Source organism: Salvelinus namaycush, unplaced genomic scaffold, assembly GCF_016432855.1.
Source record: "Salvelinus namaycush isolate Seneca unplaced genomic scaffold, SaNama_1.0 Scaffold435, whole genome shotgun sequence".
NCBI lineage: Eukaryota > Metazoa > Chordata > Actinopteri > Salmoniformes > Salmonidae > Salvelinus > Salvelinus namaycush.
In genome coordinates this window covers 108,626-132,895 of record NW_024061126.1, presented here as the reverse complement: position 1 = coordinate 132,895, position 24,270 = coordinate 108,626, and the positions used below count along the sequence as shown (strand labels likewise).

Here is a 24,270-nt window from a genome sequence, read left to right as displayed (position 1 = left end):
GTGATAATGTTAGGTGGTAGTAGTAGTAGTAGTTGGTGGTAATGTTAGGTGGTAGTAGTAGTAGTAGTAGGTAGGGTTAAGTAGTAGGTGGTGGTAATGTTAGGTGGTAGTAGTAGTAGTAGGTAGGGTTAGGTAGTAGTTGGTGGTAATGTTAGGTGGTAGTAGTAGTAGTAGTAGGTAGGGTTAGGTAGTAGGTGGTGATAATGTTAGGTGGTAGTAGTAGGTAGGGTTAGGTAGTAGGTGGTGGTAATGTTAGGTGGTAGTAGTAGTAGTAGGTAGGGTTAGGTAGTAGATGGTGGTAATGTTAGGTGGTAGTAGTAGGTAGGGTTAGGTAGTAGTTGGTGGTAATGTTAGGTGGTGGTAGTAGTAGTAGTAGTAGTAGTAGTAGTAGTAGTAGTAGTAGTAGTAGTAGTAGGTAGGGTTAGGTAGTAGTAGTAGTAGGTAGGGTTAGGTAGTAGGTGGTAATGTTAGGTGGTAGTAGTAGTAGTAGCAGCAGCTAGTGCTATGTAGTAGTAGTAGTAGGTAGGGTTAGGTAGTAGTTGGTGGTAATGTTAGGCGGTAGTAGTAGTAGTAGTAGGTAGGGTTAGGTAGTAGTTGGTGGTAATGTTAGGTGGTAGTAGTAGGTAGGGTTAGGTAGTAGTTGGTGGTAATGTTATGTGGTGGTAGTAGTAGTAGTAGTAGTAGGTAGGGTTAGGTAGTAGTTGGTGGTAATGTTAGGTGGTAGTAGTAGTAGTAGGTAGGGTTAGGTAGTAGTTGGTGGTAATGTTAGGTAGTAGTAGTAGTAGGTAGGGTTAGGTAGTAGGTGGTGGTAATGTTAGGTGGTAGTAGTAGGTAGGGTTAGGTAGTAGGTGGTGGTAATGTTAGGTGGTAGTAGTAGTAGTAGGGTTAGGTAGTAGGTGGTGGTAGTAGTAGTAGTAGGGTTAGGTAGTAGGTGGTGGTAGTAGTAGTAGTAGGGTTAGGTAGTAGGTGGTGGTAGTAGTAGTAGTAGGGTTAGGTAGTAGGTGGTGGTAATGTTAGGTGGTAGTAGTAGGTAGGGTTAGGTAGTAGGTGGTGGTAATGTTAGGTGGTAGTAGTAGGTAGGGTTAGGTAGTAGGTGGTGGTAATGTTAGGTGGTAGTAGTAGTAGGTAGGGTTAGGTAGTAGGTGGTGGTAATGTTAGGTGGTAGTAGTAGTAGGTAGGGTTAGGTAGTAGGTGGTGGTAATGTTAGGTGGTAGTAGTAGTAGGTAGGGTTAGGTAGTAGGTGGTGGTAATGTTAGGTGGTAGTAGTAGTAGTAGTAGGTAGGGTTAGGTAGTAGTTGGTGGTAATGTTAGGTGGTAGTAGTAGTAGTAGGTAGGGTTAGGTAGTAGGTGGTGGTAATGTTAGGTGGTAGTAGTAGGTAGGGTTAGGTAGTAGGTGGTGGTAATGTTAGGTGGTAGTAGTAGGTAGGGTTAGGTAGTAGGTGGTGGTAATGTTAGGTGGTAGTAGTAGGTAGGGTTAGGTAGTAGGTGGTGGTAATGTTAGGTGGTAGTAGTAGGTAGGGTTAGGTAGTAGGTGGTGGTAATGTTAGGTGGTAGTAGTAGGTAGGGTTAGGTAGTAGGTGGTGGTAATGTTAGGTGGTAGTAGTAGGTAGGGTTAGGTAGTAGTTGGTGGTAATGTTAGGTGGTAGTAGTAGGTAGGGTTAGGTAGTAGGTGGTGGTAATGTTAGGTGGTAGTAGGTGGTGGTAATGTTAGGTGGTAGTAGTAGGTAGGGTTAGGTAGTAGGTGGTGGTAAAGTTAGGTGGTAGTAGTAGGTAGGGTTAGGTAGTAGATGGTGGTAATGTTAGGTGGTAGTAGTAGGTAGGGTTAGGTAGTAGGTGGTGGTAATGTTAGGTGGTAGTAGTAGTAGGTAGGGTTAGGTAGTAGGTGGTGGTAAAGTTAGGTGGTAGTAGTAGGTAGGGTTAGGTAGTAGATGGTGGTAATGTTAGGTGGTAGTAGTAGGTAGGGTTAGGTAGTAGATGGTGGTAATGTTAGGTGGTAGTAGTAGTAGGTAGGGTTAGGTAGTAGATGGTGGTAATGTTAGGTGGTAGTAGTAGTAGGTAGGGTTAGGTAGTAGATGGTGGTAATGTTAGGTGGTAGTAGTAGGTAGGGTTAGGTAGTAGATGGTGGTAATGTTAGGTGGTAGTAGTAGGTAGGGTTAGGTAGTAGGTGGTGGTAATGTTAGGTGGTAGTAGTAGTAGTAGTAGGTAGGGTTAGGTAGTAGGTGGTGGTAATGTTAGGTGGTAGTAGTAGCAGCAGCAGAAGAAATGCTAGAACCATTTGAATTGTATGAGCAACCATTATGGTTAAATGTCTGCTCAATCCTCCCCTTGAGCGAGTTCTTACCTTCCCAGTCACCATCTCGATGAGGACACATCCCAAACTCCAGATGTCAGCTGCTCGGCCATGACCTTCGCCCTTTGCCCTCGTAATGACCTCAGGTGCCATATATGCTGATGAATAGAGTAGGGAAAGAGCAGGTTAACAACTGAACAAGCAATAATCTGAAACATGAAATCTCTCTATTCTTAGATCTTGATAAGTGTATGAATTGTGACAGCAGGGAGATTGATTGGATTTGTTTTATTCATTCGGGTCGACAGCTAGTCTTACTGGGGTCCGACTCATAACCAAAGAGACATTACATTTAAACAGATACAACAATGCCAAAGGAGCACAGCGATGGTTAAAGTTTCACTATGATAATTAATTACCTAGGCTTTTGTAAACTCACATATTGCCTCGTGAGTCCTTTTACCAGAAGAGAAGGGGTAACCATAGGAGGGGCTAATGGGTGGTGACATTAAAAACTAAAGTCCTATTAGATTAGAATACAATTTTCCCCCCAGGAGGAAATTATTTTTGGGAATTGTTCAAAAATAAACCTACGTAGTTGTACACAGCAGACGTACAGGTTCCATACTGGGCCTTCAAAGTATTCACACCCCTTGACTTTCTCCACATTTTGTGTTACAACCATCATTTAAAACTGATTTTGTGTCACTGGCCTACACACAATACCCGATAATGTCTAAAAGTTTAATGCTGAAATGTCTTGAGTCAAGCCTAAATAAGTTCAGGAGTAAAAATGTGCTTAACAAGTCCCATAATAACTTGCATGGACTCACTCTGTGTGCAATAAGTGTTTAACATGATTTTTGAATGACTACCTCATCTCAGTACCCCACACATACAATTATCTGTAAGATCCCTCAGTCAAGCAGTGAATTTCAAACACAGACTCAACCACAAAGACCAGGGAGGTTTTCCAATGCCTTGCAAAGAAGGGCACCTATTTGTAGATGGGTAAAAAAAGCAGACATCGAATTTCCTTTTGATCATGGTTATTAATTACACTTTAGATGGTGTAGCAATACACTCAGTCACTACAAAGATACAGGTGTCCTTCCTAACTCAGTTTCATCATGATAACTAATTACCCAGCCTTTAGTAAACTCACATTATTTTTCCCTAGAGGAAAACTTGGTTCAGTCTGCTTTCCACCAGACACTGAAATTATTTCACCTTTCAGCAGGACAATAACCTAAAACACAAGGCCAAATCTACAGTGGACAGTGTTACAGTTTTGACTTAAATTGGCTTGAAAACCTATGGCAAGACCTGAAAATGGTTGCCTAGAAATGATCAACAACCAATTTGACAGTGCTTGAAGAATTTGAAAAATAATAATTGGGCAAATGTTGCACTATCCAGCTGTGGAAAGCTCTTAGAATCTTATCCAGAGACTCTCAGCTGTAATCGCTGCCAAAGGTGCTTCTACAAAGTATTGACTCAGGGGTGTGAATACTTATGTAAATTTGATATTTATTTAATTATCAATACATTCGCAAAAATGTCTAAAAACATGCTTTCACATTGTCATTATGGGGTAGTGTGTGTAGATTTATTTTATTTATTTATTTCACCTTTATTTAACCAGGTAGGCAAGTTGAGAACAAGTTCTCATTTACAATTGCGACCTGGCCAAGAATAAAGCAAAGCAGTTTGACACATACAACAACACAGAGTTACACATGGAGTAAAACAAACATACAGTCAATAATACAGTAGAAAAATAAGTCTATATACAATGTGAGCAAATGAGGTGAGATAAGGGAGGTAAAGGCAAAAAAGGCCATGGTGGCCAAGTAAAACACTGGAATGGTAGATTTGCAGTGGAAGAATGAGCAAAGTAGAAATATAAATAATGGGGTCCAAAGGAGCAAAATAAATACAGTAGGGGAAGAGGTAGTTGTTTGGGCTAAATTATAGATGGGCTATGTACAGGTGCAGTAATCTGTGAGCTGCTCTGACAGCTGGTGTTTAAAGCTAGTGAGGGCCAAGTGTTTCCAGTTTCAGAGATTTTTGTATTTCAGAGATTTTTGTAGTTCATTCCAGTCATTGGCAGCCAAAGGAAGAATTGGCTTTGGGGGTGACCAGAGAGATATTCCTGCTGGAGCGCGTGCTACAGGTGGGTGCTGCTATGGTGACCAGCGAGCTGAGATAAGGGGGGACTTTACCTAGCAGGGTCTTGTAGATGACCTGGAGCCAGTGGGTTTGGCGACGAGTATGACGCGAGGGCCAGCCAACGAGAGCGTACAGGTCGCAGATGGGTGAGGGGAAATTAATACTTTCTGAAGGGAGCGTATAACATAATGTGTCTCATTCACCTGCCGTTCCCATGGTGCTGTTAACCTCTCCAGGCATGGTCTGGGCATTGTTCAGCTTCACAGAACAGCCAAAGTCCCCCAGCTTGATCAAGCCTGACGACGTCAGGAAGATGTTGGCTCCTATGGTAGAGAGAGAGGAGGAACAGTGAGAGAGAGGCCAAGAAAGGAGGAGTGAGAGAGAGACACTGGGCTCATAGAGACATCCATACAGTAAGAACAACTCCTGCTGTGTCAATGACACTGGAGCCACAGGCAGGTTGATAACTCAATCTGAGAATGATGATAGCTTTTCTTTATGGCATAAACCCCCAGCCAATGTCTATAGCTAAAATGCATTAACTGATTCATAACACTGCTACAAGGTGCCTGCATAACCCTGACATTGAATTAAGAGACCAACAGTAGGCTAGAGAGAAAGAGACATCTCCACCAGAGAGAGGTGCTAACTGACCCTTGATGTCTCGGTGCACGATGCCGTGTTCGTGCAGCACGTTGATGGCCGTGGTGGTCTGTTTGCTGTACAGCCTGATGACGTGTTCCTGTAGGCCAAGCCTGGACACCTCCTCCAGGGTCCCCTCATCACAGTACTCCATGAAGATGTACATCTCCTCCTGGTGGGGAGAGGGAGGGACACAGACAGTTAATGCATACATCCAATCTGATGTTATAGCCCGTTCATACATAGTGTCATATCATTCACATAGACTGAGTTTGACCTGACCTTTCAAACTTTCCCAAAGTTCCCTGGCTTTTCAGAGATTCCGGTCGGAGGATTCCCTCTTGATTACGGGAACCTCCAACTAGAATATCTGAAAAGCCAGGGAAAGTTTCTAGAACTTTGGGACACATGCTCTTACCCGATGTAGCTCAACACCAAAGTAGCGGACCAGGTTGGGGTGTTTGATGCCCTCAAAGATCTTCAGCTCATCTGCTGTCTCCTTTATCGCCTTATGGTCGTTCGGCTGGAACCGGATCTGATCAGGAAAATAAACTTTTATTGGACAAAAACATGTTTTTTACGTATGGGAAAATAGTATGGGAACTGTTGATAGGAATGGATGTTAACTGGCAGTGAATTAAAATGACCATAAACATTTTTTTCAATTCAGGGCAACATTCTGCTCCCGTGCTCCATTGTTGTAGCAACACTTTGGCTACAAAAGCCTATCAGGCCATGGCTACCGACCTCCTTCATAGCCATGAGTTCCCCAGTGTCCACGTTGATGCAGGTGTACACCTTGCCATACTGTCCCTCACCTGTAGCGGGAGACAGATGAAACACCATGGGCATGATAAATGAGACAACAATACTAAAGGACAAACTCCAGGGAAAATCTAAAATGGCAACCTATTCCCTTTACTGTGTACAACTGTTGGCCAGGGCCTCGTGGGCTCTGGAGGAAAGCCCTGTATATAGAGGATAGGGTATCATTTAGGGGGGACACAAGTTCAGCCGAGGCTCTGACCAAAAGTAGTGCAATATAAAGGGAATAGGGTGTACAGTACATACCTATCTTGTTGCCCCTCTGCCACTTGAAGGTGACCTTGCGGAGGCCAACGTGCATGACGTTGTCGTAGGATTTGGGGGTGTCGCACACCTGGCCAATGATGTTCCTTTGCTTCATGACTGCGTAGCGTTTGTCCTCGAAGGAGTGTATGGAGCGACGTACAGCTTCCATGGGGCTCTGTCTGGCTGCCGTGTCTGAGGAGAAAGAGGTGTAGAGGACAGACTCTCAGGAATGAAGAGGAATAGAAAACAGACTTTCTCAGTTGTGTAAAATGTGAGAAATGGAAAGGCATAGAACAGACGGACTTTACACACTACTCTGGAGCAGTTTAGAGATTAAGTGCCTTGCACAAGGGCACAACAGCCAGAGATGGTATCTAGGACTTGGACTTGCAACACCCCCATCTACCCCCTCGTTATTCTCACCTTTTGATTGGCTGATGAAGGTGCGGAGTTCCCAGCTTCTCCTAGCTGTGCTGCTGGGTTCTCCTCCCTTAGGATAGGAGGGTTCTGATGAGAGAGACGACAGACAGGCAGTAAGATGGGAGCTATGTTAAGGTAGAAAAACACACAGGTCAAGTGACTACTCCTACTTTCCATTTTATTTCATTCTTGTTCAGTCAAAAAGACGTAATTATGCAGAATGCACAGTTCCATTAAGACAATATCATAGACATCTCAACAGGACAATGCAAACAATTAAAAGTGTCTAATACCTTCCCTGTTCTCAGTGGGACTGGAGTGTCGGCTCAGAGACCTGAAATGCATCTCGGCCGCTGCAGACCACAGCCTGTCGTTCTCCTGGAGGTTGGTCCCTCTGCACAGGGAGAGGCAGGTATCATACAATCAACTACAATCTACCCAAGTTGTCAGCCATCAGAGGGGCATACTACCAAGCAGGATCAATGAGTTAACCAGACAACTTTGATAAGCAACCAGAAATAACTAGATTTTCTGGTTCACTAAAAAAACCAAAACTTAGATAATGTGTTTGTATGTACATTTAAAAAAAAATAATAATAATGTAATCAAAATATTTTACCAAGTTAGCTGGCCAACTCATTGATCCTGCATTGTACAGTACGGCTCAGGTCCCAGACTAGCCCGGTTCCAGATCTGTTGCCAACTCCTATGGCTATTGTGATGCCATAACAATGACCGTAGGAGACAGCACAAACATATCTGGGACCTGTGGTCAACCAATATCAGTCAAGAGGCTTGTGATTATCGAGATGGCGGAACATAACAAATACGTGATACAATAACTCTAGAACTCTCAACCCTACCCCACACCCGTAGAAATAGAATGATTCTAGAACTCTCAACCCTACCCCACACCCGTAGAAATAGAATGATTCTAGAACCCTACCCCACACCCGTAGAAATAGAATGATTCTAGAACTATGCCCATCCCACCAAAGTTCAAAGGTCAAACAGACAGCTCAGCTAGAGAACATGCTTTCATTTTAAAAGGACAGAAACCAAACAAGCCAAAGATCAAGAGCGCCCCATCAGATGCTTAGAATAAAAGCAAGGCCACACTAATATGGATTAATAGCAGAGTAACTCTGGCATTGTATTTTCCCGCAGCATGATGAGGTAACAGGTTGTGTTTACATTTCTCACGCCATGCACAACCACGTGTTGGAGAATGTGTGTTGTGGGATATTGGCCAGGTGGACAAAAGGAAAGCATGGATTAAAGTCTCTCCATAGATGGCATTCAGGGTAAGGTAACACATTTGAGTGAACTATTCCTTTAAAAAGACAGTCCTTATAAAACTGTAGTTTTGATAGTGTTATAAAGTGGTATTTTTAAATGCACATTTCTGTTAGCGGCAACGCATACAAACCGGTTAGAGCGCTGGGCCAGTAACCGAAAGATCGCTGGTTTGAATACCCGAGCTGACAAGCTGAAAAATCTGTCTGTGCCCTTGAGCAAGGCACTTAACCCTAATATACGCCGTACTACTATGGCTGACCTTGTAAAACACATTTCACTGCATGTGACAATACATCTATTTTTTACAATATATATATATTTTTTACATCTGGATAAGCATGCAGAACATGCTACTCTCTGGGTCCAGTCCAAAACTGTGAGATAGTATGGCAGGGTAAACCACCGGGGCATGTCAACCCGACTTCTCTGTCAACTCACCTGGTCAAATAAGGGGAAAGAAATATAGAACTTAAATCTGAACCACTAGTTGACTAGTTCAGATGGGAGGGGTGGGATATGGGATATTAGCCTGTGGCTGGGGTGCTCTGGGTTGATAGTACAACCCTAGTAGTACTTGGTACTTGGGGGGGGGGGGGGGGGGGGGGGGGCTACCTGACGTCATTTGGGGTGGATCCAGGTGCTTTGGTTGGACCGTGTTCCCCGGGGGGGCCCTGAGGGGCAGGGACTGTGCGGGGGCCTGTAGGTAGACACAGCTGAGTCCGTAGGTCGCAAGGGAGACTCCTAGAGCTGGTGACAAAAACACACTGAGGAACTCTGGAGTGCCTTGGAGATGAGGTGTGTGTATGTGTCCCAAGCACCCAAACAGTAACATCCTTTCAAAGGTGTCACCAGTTACACATGAGAACATACACCCACACTCCCTGTTAACTCATTCAGAGTCACAAAAGCATTAATACAAGTTCAACCACCCAATTTAAAACCCATCAATTACTGCACAAGACCAGAGAACATGAGGAATATGAGAACATGCAGGAAAACACACATTATAAAAACACAGTATTATCAAGGCCGCAAATGGTTCTTAGTGCCTGATTGTAAGCATGACCTTTGACCTACCTGAAGCCCTCTGCATTGGGGATGAACAGCTGGGGGTTGGGGGGGTCACTATGGCAACGAGGGACCTTGACCGGTCGAGGACTGTTCCTGGAGGCTGAGTAGAGAAGAGAGGAAGGGCCATCCTCAACAAGGCCAAGATATTTGACTCCAGCCCTCCTATTTCTACACACTAGTTTCTGGCCCCTTAAGGCTAACAAGATGGGGGTTTTATCCAATGAGTGCATACATGTTCATCATGCGCATGTGATCCCTGAGGGACTTGAACCCATGACCTTGGCATTGCTGCTAGCACCATGGTCTTGCCAACTGAGCCACACAGGCCCACATATTTGTGCAGGTGAGGCAGGGTCTTACCTATGTACAGGCCACTGACTGGGCTGTGAGGCTTCCCGATCACATGACCAATGCACTCGTTCATCAGAGCTTGCAAATTCTGCAGAGGGAAGGATTTATGTAATCACAATACCATTCTGCAAAATGCCCAATCAATTAATCAATAACGTAGTCATTTAATAAATCAGTCAATGAAGTAGTATGTTTTTACTAGGAAGTCGTCCTCTGGTAAAGCAGAGATGAAGGCAGGTTCGATGGCTTGGAGGAAATCAAAGCCTTGAGTGGCCCAGCGGGGTCTGGTACCCCGGCCACTTTCACACTTAGTGAGGACATAGTTCATCCACTTCCTGGCGAAAGAGATGTAGCGCTCCCCGATCCGCTGACGGAACTCCCCCGACATCAGACGCACCACCTCCTTGTGGTACTATGGAGAACAAGAGGTACATTTGAAGTGTCTCTTCACTGGAACAGTATAACCCTTACATCACAAACAGAACCACAGTATAACCCTTACATCAAACAGAACCACAGTATAACCCTTCCATCACAAACAGAACCACAGTATAACCCTTACATCAAACAGAACCACAGTATAACCCTTCCATCACAAACAGAACCACAGTATAACCCTTCCATCACAAACAGAACCACAGTATAACCCTTACATCAAACAGAACCACAGTATAACCCTTCCATCACAAACAGAACCACAGTATAACCCTTCCATCACAAACAGAACCACAGTATAACCCTTCCATCACAAACAGAACCACAGTATAACCCTTACATCACAAACAGAACCACAGTATAACCCTTCCATCACAAACAGAACCACAGTATAACCCTTCCATCACAAACAGAACCACAGTATAACCCTTCCATCACAAACAGAACCACAGTATAACCCTTACATCACAAACAGAACCACAGTATAACCCTTACATCACAAACAGAACCACAGTATAACCCTTCCATCACAAACAGAACCACAGTATAACCCTTCCATCACAAACAGAACCACAGTATAACCCTTCCATCACAAACAGAACCACAGTATAACCCTTCCATCACAAACAGAACCACAGTATAACCCTTCCATCACAAACAGAACCACAGTATAACCCTTACATCACAAACAGAACCACAGTATAACCCTTACATCACAAACAGAACCACAGTATAACCCTTCCATCACAAACAGAACCACAGTATAACCCTTACATCACAAACAGAACCACAGTATAACCCTTACATCACAAACAGAACCACAGCACTGTTCCTTGTGCTGCTACTGTGAGGAACTTAACACTGCCTTCACACAGGGAGCCTCAGATCAGCTCGTTTGCCAATAATTGGGCAAAAGATCAGAATTGGGCTGTCTGTGTAAACGCAGCCAATAGGAGGGTCAGTTGTACTATGGTTTAGGGGTCAGACAGGTTAGACAAAAACACAAGGAGGACCATGCCAATCTTGCTATTATTCAAATGTCTTTATTTCTGTTGCATGTTCAATAGAACCTATTGTAAAAACGATGCCGTGTTTCCATGTCAGCCTTCCTCAGAAAAAGAACAACTGTGCAACCAGACCCAAATAGATATGTTTACAATTACCTTCCGCTAACAGCTCATCCCTGTAACATTACTAACACAACCCTCCAATTACCTCCAATTACATCTCTACGGTTCATCACTGTACTAACACAACCCTCCAATTACATCTCTACGGTTCATCACTGTACTAACACAACCCTCCAATTACATCTCTACGGTTCATCACTGTACTAACACAACCCTCCAATTACATCTCTACGGTTCATCACTGTATTAACACAACCCTCCAATTACATCTCTACGGTTCATCACTGTACTAACACAACCCTCCAATTACATCTCTACGGTTCATCACTGTACTAACACAACCCTCCAATTACATCTCTACGGTTCATCACTGTACTAACACAACCCTCCAATTACATCTCATCACTGTACTAACACAACCCTCCAATTACATCTCATCACTGTACTAACACAACCCTCCAATTACATCTCATCACTGTACTAACACAACTCTCCAATTACATCTCTACGGTTCATCACTGTACTAACACAACTCTCCAATTACATCTCTACGGTTCATCACTGTACTAACACAACCGTCCAATTACATCTCTACGGTTCATCACTGTATTAACACAACCCTCCAATTACATCTCTACGGTTCATCACTGTACTAACACAACCCTCCAATTACATCTCTACGGTTCATCACTGTACTAACACAACCCTCCAATTACATCTCTACGGTTCATCACTGTACTAACACAACCCTCCAATTACATCTCTACGGTTCATCACTGTATTAACACAACCCTCCAATCACATCTCTACGGTTCATCACTGTATTAACACAACCCTCCAATTACATCTCTACGGTTCATCACTGTACTAACACAACTGTCCAATTACATCTCTACGGTTCATCACTGTACTAACACAACCCTCCAGCTTACATCTCTACGGTTCATCACTGTACTAACACAACCCTCCAGCTTACATCTCTACGGTTCATCACTGTACTAACACAACCCTCCAGCTTACATCTCTACGGTTCATCACTGTACTAACACAACCCTCCAATTACATCTCTACGGTTCATCACTGTACTAACACAACCCTCCAATTACATCTCTACGGTTCATCACTGTACTAACACAACCCTCCAATTACATCTCTACGGTTCATCACTGTACTAACACAACCCTCCAATTACATCTCTACGGTTCATCACTGTACTAACACAACCCTCCAATTACATCTCTACGGTTCATCACTGTACTAACACAACCCTCCAATTACATCTCTACGGTTCATCACTGTACTAACACAACCCTCCAATTACATCTCATCACTGTACTAACACAACCGTCCAATTACATCTCTACGGTTCATCACTGTATTAACACAACCCTCCAATTACATCTCTACGGTTCATCACTGTACTAACACAACCCTCCAATTACATCTCTACGGTTCATCACTGTACTAACACAACCCTCCAATTACATCTCATCACTGTACTAACACAACCGTCCAATTACATCTCTACGGTTCATCACTGTACTAACACAACCCTCCAATTACATCTCTACGGTTCATCACTGTACTAACACAACCCTCCAATTACATCTCTACGGTTCATCACTGTACTAACACAACCCTCCAATTACATCTCTACGGTTCATCACTGTACTAACACAACCCTCCAATTACATCTCATCACTGTACTAACACAACCCTCCAATTACATCTCTACGGTTCATCACTGTACTAACACAACCCTCCAATTACATCTCTACGGTTCATCACTGTACTAACACAACCCTCCAATTACATCTCTACGGTTCATCACTGTACTAACACAACCCTCCAATTACATCTCTACGGTTCATCACTGTACTAACACAACCCTCCAATTACCTCTCTACGGTTCATCACTGTACTAACACAACCCTCCAATTACATCTCTACGGTTCATCACTGTACTAACACAACCCTCCAATTACATCTCTACGGTTCATCACTGTACTAACACAACCCTCCAATTACATCTCTACGGTTCATCACTGTACTAACACAACCCTCCAATTACATCTCTACGGTTCATCACTGTACTAACACAACCGTCCAATTACATCTCTACGGTTCATCACTGTATTAACACAACCCTCCAATTACATCTCTACGGTTCATCACTGTACTAACACAACCCTCCAATTACATCTCTACGGTTCATCACTGTACTAACACAACCCTCCAATTACATCTCTACGGTTCATCACTGTACTAACACAACCCTCCAATTACATCTCTACGGTTCATCACTGTATTAACACAACCCTCCAATTACATCTCTACGGTTCATCACTATACTAACACAACCCTCCAATTACATCTCTACGGTTCATCACTGTATTAACACAACCCTCCAATTACATCTCTACGGTTCATCACTGTACTAACACAACTGTCCAATTACATCTCTACGGTTCATCACTGTACTAACACAACCCTCCAGCTTACATCTCTACGGTTCATCACTGTACTAACACAACCCTCCAGCTTACATCTCTACGGTTCATCACTGTACTAACACAACCCTCCAGCTTACATCTCTACGGTTCATCACTGTACTAACACAACCCTCCAATTACATCTCTACGGTTCATCACTGTATTAACACAACCCTCCAATTACATCTCTACGGTTCATCACTGTACTAACACAACCGTCCAATTACATCTCTACGGTTCATCACTGTACTAACACAACCCTCCAATTACATCTCTACGGTTCATCACTGTACTAACACAACCCTCCAATTACATCTCTACGGTTCATCACTGTACTAACACAACCCTCCAATTACATCTCTACGGTTCATCACTGTACTAACACAACCCTCCAATTACATCTCTACGGTTCATCACTGTACTAACACAACCCTCCAATTAAATCTCTACGGTTCATCACTGTACTAACACAACCCTCCAATTACATCTCATCACTGTACTAACACAACCCTCCAATTACATCTCTACGGTTCATCACTGTACTAACACAACCCTCCAATTACATCTCATCACTGTACTAACACAACCGTCCAATTACATCTCTACGGTTCATCACTGTATTAACACAACCCTCCAATTACATCTCTACGGTTCATCACTGTACTAACACAACCCTCCAATTACATCTCTACGGTTCATCACTGTACTAACACAACCCTCCAATTACATCTCATCACTGTACTAACACAACCGTCCAATTACATCTCTACGGTTCATCACTGTACTAACACAACCCTCCAATTACATCTCTACGGTTCATCACTGTACTAACACAACCCTCCAATTACATCTCTACGGTTCATCACTGTACTAACACAACCCTCCAATTACATCTCTACGGTTCATCACTGTACTAACACAACCCTCCAATTACATCTCATCACTGTACTAACACAACCCTCCAATTACATCTCTACGGTTCATCACTGTACTAACACAACCCTCCAATTACATCTCTACGGTTCATCACTGTACTAACACAACCCTCCAATTACATCTCTACGGTTCATCACTGTACTAACACAACCCTCCAATTACATCTCTACGGTTCATCACTGTACTAACACAACCCTCCAATTACCTCTCTACGGTTCATCACTGTACTAACACAACCCTCCAATTACATCTCTACGGTTCATCACTGTACTAACACAACCCTCCAATTACATCTCTACGGTTCATCACTGTACTAACACAACCCTCCAATTACATCTCTACGGTTCATCACTGTACTAACACAACCCTCCAATTACATCTCTACGGTTCATCACTGTACTAACACAACCGTCCAATTACATCTCTACGGTTCATCACTGTATTAACACAACCCTCCAATTACATCTCTACGGTTCATCACTGTACTAACACAACCCTCCAATTACATCTCTACGGTTCATCACTGTACTAACACAACCCTCCAATTACATCTCTACGGTTCATCACTGTACTAACACAACCCTCCAATTACATCTCTACGGTTCATCACTGTATTAACACAACCCTCCAATTACATCTCTACGGTTCATCACTATACTAACACAACCCTCCAATTACATCTCTACGGTTCATCACTGTATTAACACAACCCTCCAATTACATCTCTACGGTTCATCACTGTACTAACACAACTGTCCAATTACATCTCTACGGTTCATCACTGTACTAACACAACCCTCCAGCTTACATCTCTACGGTTCATCACTGTACTAACACAACCCTCCAGCTTACATCTCTACGGTTCATCACTGTACTAACACAACCCTCCAGCTTACATCTCTACGGTTCATCACTGTACTAACACAACCCTCCAATTACATCTCTACGGTTCATCACTGTATTAACACAACCCTCCAATTACATCTCTACGGTTCATCACTGTACTAACACAACCGTCCAATTACATCTCTACGGTTCATCACTGTACTAACACAACCCTCCAATTACATCTCTACGGTTCATCACTGTACTAACACAACCCTCCAATTACATCTCTACGGTTCATCACTGTACTAACACAACCCTCCAATTACATCTCTACGGTTCATCACTGTACTAACACAACCCTCCAATTACATCTCTACGGTTCATCACTGTACTAACACAACCCTCCAATTAAATCTCTACGGTTCATCACTGTACTAACACAACCCTCCAATTACATCTCATCACTGTACTAACACAACCCTCCAATTACATCTCTACGGTTCATCACTGTACTAACACAACCCTCCAATTACATCTCTACGGTTCATCACTGTACTAACACAACCCTCCAATTAAATCTCATCGGTTCATCACTGTACTAACACAACCCTCCAATTACATCTCTACGGTTCATCACTGTACTAACACAACCCTCCAATTACATCTCTACGGTTCATCACTGTACTAACACAACCCTCCAATTACATCTCTACGGTTCATCACTGTACTAACACAACCCTCCAATTACATCTCTACGGTTCATCACTGTACTAACACAACCCTCCAATTACATCTCTACGGTTCATCACTGTACTAACACAACCCTCCAATTACATCTCTACGGTTCATCACTGTACTAACACAACCCTCCAATTACATCTCTACGGTTCATCACTGTACTAACACAACCCTCCAATTACATCTCTACGGTTCATCACTGTACTAACACAACCCTCCAATTACATCTCTACGGTTCATCACTGTACTAACACAACCCTCCAATTACATCTTTACGGTTCATCACTGTACTAACACAACCCTCCAATTACATCTCATCGGTTCATCACTGTACTAACACAACCCTCCAATTACATCTCATCACTGTACTAACACAACCCTCCAATTACATCTCTACGGTTCATCACTGTACTAACACAACCCTCCAATTACATCTCATCACTGTACTAACACAACCCTCCAATTACATCTCATCACTGTACTAACACAACCCTCCAATTACATCTCTACGGTTCATCACTGTACTAACACAACCCTCCAATTACATCTTTACGGTTCATCACTGTACTAACACAACCCTCCAATTACATCTCATCGGTTCATCACTGTACTAACACAACCCTCCAATTACATCTCATCACTGTACTAACACAACCCTCCAATTAAATCTCTACGGTTCATCAATGTATTAACACAACCCTCCAATTACATCTCTACGGTTCATCACTGTACTAACACAACCCTCCAATTACATCTCTACGGTTCATCACTGTACTAACACAACCCTCCAATTACATCTCTACGGTTCATCACTGTACTAACACAACCCTCCAATTACATCTCTACGGTTCATCACTGTACTAACACAACCCTCCAATTACATCTCTACGGTTCATCACTGTACTAACACAACCCTCCAATTACATCTCTACGGTTCATCACTGTACTAACACAACCCTCCAATTACATCTCATCACTGTACTAACACAACCCTCCAATTACATCTCTACGGTTCATCACTGTATTAACACAACCCTCCAATTACATCTCTACGGTTCATCACTGTATTAACACAACCCTCCAATTACATCTCTACGGTTCATCACTGTATTAACACAACCGTCCAATTACATCTCTACGGTTCATCACTGTACTAACACAACCGTCCAATTACATCTCTACGGTTCATCACTGTACTAACACAACCCTCCAATTACAGCTCTACGGTTCATCACTGTACTAACACAACCCTCCAATTAAATCTCTACGGTTCATCAATGTATTAACACAACCCTCCAATTACATCTCTACGGTTCATCACTGTACTAACACAACCCTCCAATTACATCTCTACGGTTCATCACTGTACTAACACAACCCTCCAATTACATCTCTACGGTTCATCACTGTACTAACACAACCCTCCAATTACATCTCTACGGTTCATCACTGTACTAACACAACCCTCCAATTACATCTCTACGGTTCATCACTGTACTAACACAACCCTCCAATTACATCTCTACGGTTCATCACTGTACTAACACAACCCTCCAATTACATCTCTACGGTTCATCACTGTACTAACACAACCCTCCAATTACATCTCATCACTGTACTAACACAACCCTCCAATTACATCTCTACGGTTCATCACTGTATTAACACAACCCTCCAATTACATCTCTACGGTTCATCACTGTATTAACACAACCCTCCAATTACATCTCTACGGTTCATCACTGTATTAACACAACCGTCCAATTACATCTCTACGGTTCATCACTGTACTAACACAACCGTCCAATTACATCTCTACGGTTCATCACTGTACTAACACAACCCTCCAATTACAGCTCTACGGTTCATCACTGTACTAACACAACCGTCCAATTACATCTCTACGGTTCATCACTGTACTAACACAACCGTCCAATTACATCTCTACGGTTCATCACTGTACTAACACAACCCTCCAATTACATCTCTACGGTTCATCACTGTACTAACACAACCCTCCAATTACATCTCTACGGTTCATCACTGTACTAACACAACCCTCCAATTACATCTCTACGGTTCATCACTGTACTAACACAACCCTCCAATTACAGCTCTACGGTTCATCACTGTACTAACACAACTCTCCAATTACATCTCTACGGTTCATCACTGTACTAACACAACCCTCCAATTACATCTCTACGGTTCATCACTGTACTAACACAACCGTCCAATTACATCTCATCACTGTACTAACACAACCCTCCAATTACATCTCTACGGTTCATCACTGTACTAACACAACCCTCCAATTACATCTCTACGGTTCATCACTGTACTAACACAACCCTCCAATTACATCTCTACGGTTCATCACTGTACTAACACAACCCTCCAATTACATCTCTACGGTTCATCACTGTATTAACACAACCCTCCAATTACATCTCTACGGTTCATCACTGTACTAACACAACCGTCCAATTACATCTCATCACTGTACTAACACAACCCTCCAATTACATCTCTACGGTTCATCACTGTACTAACACAACCCTCCAATTACATCTCTACGGTTCATCACTGTACTAACACAACTCTCCAATTACATCTCTACGGTTCATCACTGTACTAACACAACCCTCCAATTACATCTCTACGGTTCATCACTGTACTAACACAACCGTCCAATTACATCTCATCACTGTACTAACACAACCCTCCAATTACATCTCTACGGTTCATCAATGTATTAACACAACCCTCCAATTACATCTCTACGGTTCATCACTGTACTAACACAACCCTCCAATTACATCTCTACGGTTCATCACTGTACTAACACAACCCTCCAATTACATCTCTACGGTTCATCACTGTACTAACACAACCCTCCAACTAAATCTCTACGGTTCATCACTGTACTAACACAACCCTCCAATTACATCTCTACGGTTCATCACTGTACTAACACAACCCTCCAGCTTACATCTCATCACTGTACTAACACAACCCTCCAATTACATCTCTACGGTTCATCACTGTACTAACACAACCCTCCAATTACATCTCTACGGTTCATCACTGTACTAACACAACCCTCCAATTACATCTCATCACTGTACTAACACAACCCTCCAATTACATCTCTACGGTTCATCACTGTACTAACACAACCCTCCAATTACATCTCATCACTGTACTAACACAACCCTCCAATTACATCTCATCACTGTACTAACACAACCCTCCAATTAAATCTCTACGGTTCATCAATGTATTAACACAACCCTCCAATTACATCTCTACGGTTCATCACTGTACTAACACAACCCTCCAATTACATCTCTACGGTTCATCACTGTACTAACACAACCCTCCAATTACATCTCTACGGTTCATCACTGTACTAACACAACCCTCCAATTACATCTCTACGGTTCATCACTGTACTAACACAACCCTCCAATTACATCTCTACGGTTCATCACTGTACTAACACAACCCTCCAATTACATCTCTACGGTTCATCACTGTACTAACACAACCCTCCAATTACATCTCTACGGTTCATCACTGTACTAACACAACCCTCCAATTACATCTCATCACTGTACTAACACAACCCTCCAATTACATCTCTACGGTTCATCACTGTATTAACACAACCCTCCAATTACATCTCTACGGTTCATCACTGTATTAACACAACCCTCCAATTACATCTCTACGGTTCATCACTGTATTAACACAACCGTCCAATTACATCTCTACGGTTCATCACTGTACTAACACAACCGTCCAATTACATCTCTACGGTTCATCACTGTACTAACACAACCCTCCAATTACAGCTCTACGGTTCATCACTGTACTAACACAACCGTCCAATTACATCTCTACGGTTCATCACTGTACTAACACAACCCTCCAATTACATCTCTACGGTTCATCACTGTACTAACACAACCCTCCAATTACATCTCTACGGTTCATCACTGTACTAACACAACCCTCCAATTACAGCTCTACGGTTCATCACTGTACTAACACAACTCTCCAATTACATCTCTACGGTTCATCACTGTACTAACACAACCCTCCAATTACATCTCTACGGTTCATCACTGTACTAACACAACCGTCCAATTACATCTCATCACTGTACTAACACAACCCTCCAATTACATCTCTACGGTTCATCACTGTACTAACACAACCCTCCAATTACATCTCTACGGTTCATCACTGTACTAACACAACCCTCCAATTACATCTCTACGGTTCATCACTGTACTAACACAACCCTCCAATTACATCTCTACGGTTCATCACTGTATTAACACAACCCTCCAATTACATCTCTACGGTTCATCACTGTACTAACACAACCGTCCAATTACATCTCATCACTGTACTAACACAACCCTCCAATTACATCTCTACGGTTCATCACTGTACTAACACAACCCTCCAATTACATCTCTACGGTTCATCACTGTACTAACACAACTCTCCAATTACATCTCTACGGTTCATCACTGTACTAACACAACCCTCCAATTACATCTCTACGGTTCATCACTGTACTAACACAACCGTCCAATTACATCTCATCACTGTACTAACACAACCCTCCAATTACATCTCTACGGTTCATCAATGTATTAACACAACCCTCCAATTACATCTCTACGGTTCATCACTGTACTAACACAACCCTCCAATTACATCTCTACGGTTCATCACTGTACTAACACAACCCTCCAATTACATCTCTACGGTTCATCACTGTACTAACACAACCCTCCAACTAAATCTCTACGGTTCATCACTGTACTAACACAACCCTCCAATTACATCTCTACGGTTCATCACTGTACTAACACAACCCTCCAGCTTACATCTCATCACTGTACTAACACAACCCTCCAATTACATCTCTACGGTTCATCACTGTACTAACACAACCCTCCAATTACATCTCTACGGTTCATCACTGTACTAACACAACCCTCCAATTACATCTCATCACTGTACTAACACAACCCTCCAATTACATCTCTACGGTTCATCACTGTACTAACACAACCCTCCAATTACATCTCATCACTGTACTAACACAACCCTCCAATTACATCTCTACGGTTCATCACTGTACTAACACAACCCTCCAATTACATCTCTACGGTTCATCACTGTACTAACACAACCCTCCAATTACATCTCATCACTGTACTAACACAACCCTCCAATTACATCTCTACGGTTCATCACTGTATTAACACAACCCTCCAATTACATCTCTACGGTTCATCACTGTACTAACACAACCGTCCAATTACATCTCTACGGTTCATCACTGTACTAACACAACCCTCCAATTACATCTCTACGGTTCATCACTGTACTAACACAACCCTCCAATTACATCTCTACGGTTCATCACTGTACTAACACAACCCTCCAATTACATCTCTACGGTTCATCACTGTACTAACACAACCCTCCAATTACATCTCTACGGTTCATCACTGTACTAACACAACCCTCCAATTACATCTCTACGGTTCATCACTGTACTAACACAACCCTCCAATTACATCTCTACGGTTCATCACTGTACTAACACAACCCTCCAATTACATCTCTACGGTTCATCACTGTACTAACACAACCCTCCAATTACATCTCTACGGTTCATCACTGTACTAACACAACCCTCCAATTACATCTCTACGGTTCATCACTGTACTAACACAACCCTCCAATTACATCTCTACGGTTCATCACTGTACTAACACAACCCTCCAATTACATCTCTACGGTTCATCACTGTACTAACACAACCCTCCAATTACATCTCTACGGTTCATCACTGTACTAACACAACCCTCCAATTACATCTCTACGGTTCATCACTGTACTAACACAACCGTCCAATTACATCTCTACGGTTCATCACTGTACTAACACAACCGTCCAATTACATCTCTACGGTTCATCACTGTACTAACACAACCCTCCAATTACATCTCATCACTGTACTAACACAACCCTCCAATTACATCTCTACGGTTCATCACTGTACTAACACAACCCTCCAATTACATCTCATCACTGTACTAACACAACCCTCCAATTACATCTCATCACTGTACTAACACAACCCTCCAATTACATCTCTACGGTTCATCACTGTACTAACACAACTCTCCAATTACATCTCATCGGTTCATCACTGTACTAACACAACCCTCCAATTACATCTCATCACTGTACTAACACAACCGTCCAATTACATCTCTACGGTTCATCACTGTACTAACACAACCCTCCAATTACATCTCTACGGTTCATCACTGTACTAACACAACCCTCCAATTACATCTCATCACTGTACTAACACAACCCTCCAATTACATCTCTACGGTTCATCACTGTACTAACACAACCCTCCAATTACATCTCTACGGTTCATCACTGTACTAACACAACCCTCCAATTACATCTCTACGGTTCATCACTGTACTAACACAACCCTCCAATTACATCTCTACGGTTCATCACTGTACTAACACAACCGTCCAATTACATCTCATCACTGTACTAACACAACCGTCCAATTACATCTCTACGGTTCATCACTGTATTAACACAACCCTCCAATTACATCTCTACGGTTCATCACTGTACTAACACAACCCTCCAATTACATCTCTACGGTTCATCACTGTACTAACACAACCCTCCAATTACATCTCATCACTGTACTAACACAACCCTCCAATTACATCTCATCACTGTACTAACACAACCCTCCAATTACATCTCTACGGTTCATCACTGTACTAACACAACCCTCCAATTACATCTCTACGGTTCATCACTGTACTAACACAACCGTCCAATTACATCTCTACGGTTCATCACTGTACTAACACAACCCTCCAATTACATCTCATCACTGTACTAACACAACCCTCCAATTACATCTCTACGGTTCATCACTGTACTAACACAACCCTCCAATTACATCTCTACGGTTCATCACTGTACTAACACAACCCTCCAATTACATCTCTACGGTTCATCACTGTACTAACACAACCCTCCAAGGCAATGAGCAGAACATTTTAAATTAGTTGTAACACTGTGGAAAGAGACAGCTTTACAATCATTCCCATACACAGTTTACGTTCCACACTTGGGGTACTGAGGAAATACACAGGAAGTTTCTAAAGACTCTGACCTAAAGTAACCCACCCTCATGTTGCTGCTAGCAGCCCCTGGCTGCATCATAACTAAAATCGCCAGTTAGCCCACTGCTACCCTCCACCACCCGAAGGCAAAGTTGCTTCTCTGTAGTACTGGGGTAGTGTTTCAATTATAACACTGATCATTAGCCCCACCCTGAGTACTGGGGTAGTGTTCCAACTATAACACTGATCATTATCCCTGCCCTGAGTACTGGGCTAGTGTTCCAACTATAACACTGATCATTAGCCCTGCCCTGAGTACTGGGGTAGTGTTCCAATTATAACACTGATCATTAGCCCCACCCTGAGTACTGTTTCAACTATAACACTGATCATTAGCCCCACCCTGAGTACTGGGGTAGTGTTCCAACTATAACACTGATCATTATCCCTGCCCTGAGTACTGGGGTAGTGTTCCAACTATAACACTGATCATTATCCCTGCCCTGAGTACTGGGGTAGTGTTCCAACTATAACACTGATCATTAGCCCCACCCTGAGTTCTGGGGTAGTGTTCCAACTATAACACTGATCATTAGCCCCACCCTGAGTACTGGGGTAGTGTTCCAACTATAACACTGATCATTAGCCCTGCCCTGAGTACTGGGGTAGTGTTTCAACTATAACACTGATCATTATCCCTGCCCTGAGTACTGGGGTAGTGTTCCAACTATAACACTGATCATTATCCCTGCCCTGAGTACTGGGCTAGTGTTCCAACTATAACACTGATCATTAGCCCTGCCCTGAGTACTGGGGTAGTGTTCCAACTATAACACTGATCATTATCCCTGCCCTGAGTACTGGGGTAGTGTTCCAATTATAACACTGATCATTAGCCCCACCCTGAGTACTGTTTCAACTATAACACTGATCATTAGCCCCACCCTGAGTACTGGGGTAGTGTTCCAACTATAACACTGATCATTAGCCCCACCCTGAGTACTGGGGTAGTGTTCCAACTATAACACTGATCATTAGCCCTGCCCTGAGTACTGGGGTAGTGTTTCAACTATAACACTGATCATTATCCCTGCCCTGAGTACTGGGGTAGTGTTCCAACTATAACACTGATCATTAGCCCCACCCTGAGTACTGGGGTAGTGTTCCAACTATAACACTGATCATTAGCC

General features: G+C 42.8%; 1 protein-coding gene across 2 annotated transcripts in view; it reads right to left on the bottom strand.

Moving 5' to 3' along the window:
• Window positions 1–24,270, bottom strand: part of LOC120041312 (mitogen-activated protein kinase kinase kinase 4-like) — an 83,824-nt gene that overhangs the window by 9,382 nt on the left and 50,172 nt on the right. The window contains exons 15-26 of one of the 2 annotated variants that reach the window (XM_038986250.1): window positions 9,516–9,728; window positions 9,326–9,404; window positions 8,972–9,065; window positions 8,507–8,641; window positions 6,889–6,989; window positions 6,599–6,682; window positions 6,176–6,367; window positions 5,852–5,922; window positions 5,523–5,639; window positions 5,117–5,276; window positions 4,666–4,785; window positions 2,342–2,448 (exon numbers count right to left, since the gene is read on the bottom strand). In XM_038986250.1, coding sequence (XP_038842178.1) covers window positions 2,342–2,448; window positions 4,666–4,785; window positions 5,117–5,276; window positions 5,523–5,639; window positions 5,852–5,922; window positions 6,176–6,367; window positions 6,599–6,682; window positions 6,889–6,989; window positions 8,507–8,641; window positions 8,972–9,065; window positions 9,326–9,404; window positions 9,516–9,728 — 1,473 coding nt within the window. The remainder of the gene's footprint in view (window positions 1–2,341; window positions 2,449–4,665; window positions 4,786–5,116; window positions 5,277–5,522; window positions 5,640–5,851; window positions 5,923–6,175; window positions 6,368–6,598; window positions 6,683–6,888; window positions 6,990–8,506; window positions 8,642–8,971; window positions 9,066–9,325; window positions 9,405–9,515; window positions 9,729–24,270) is intronic. The other variant, XM_038986252.1, reaches the window with a different exon arrangement.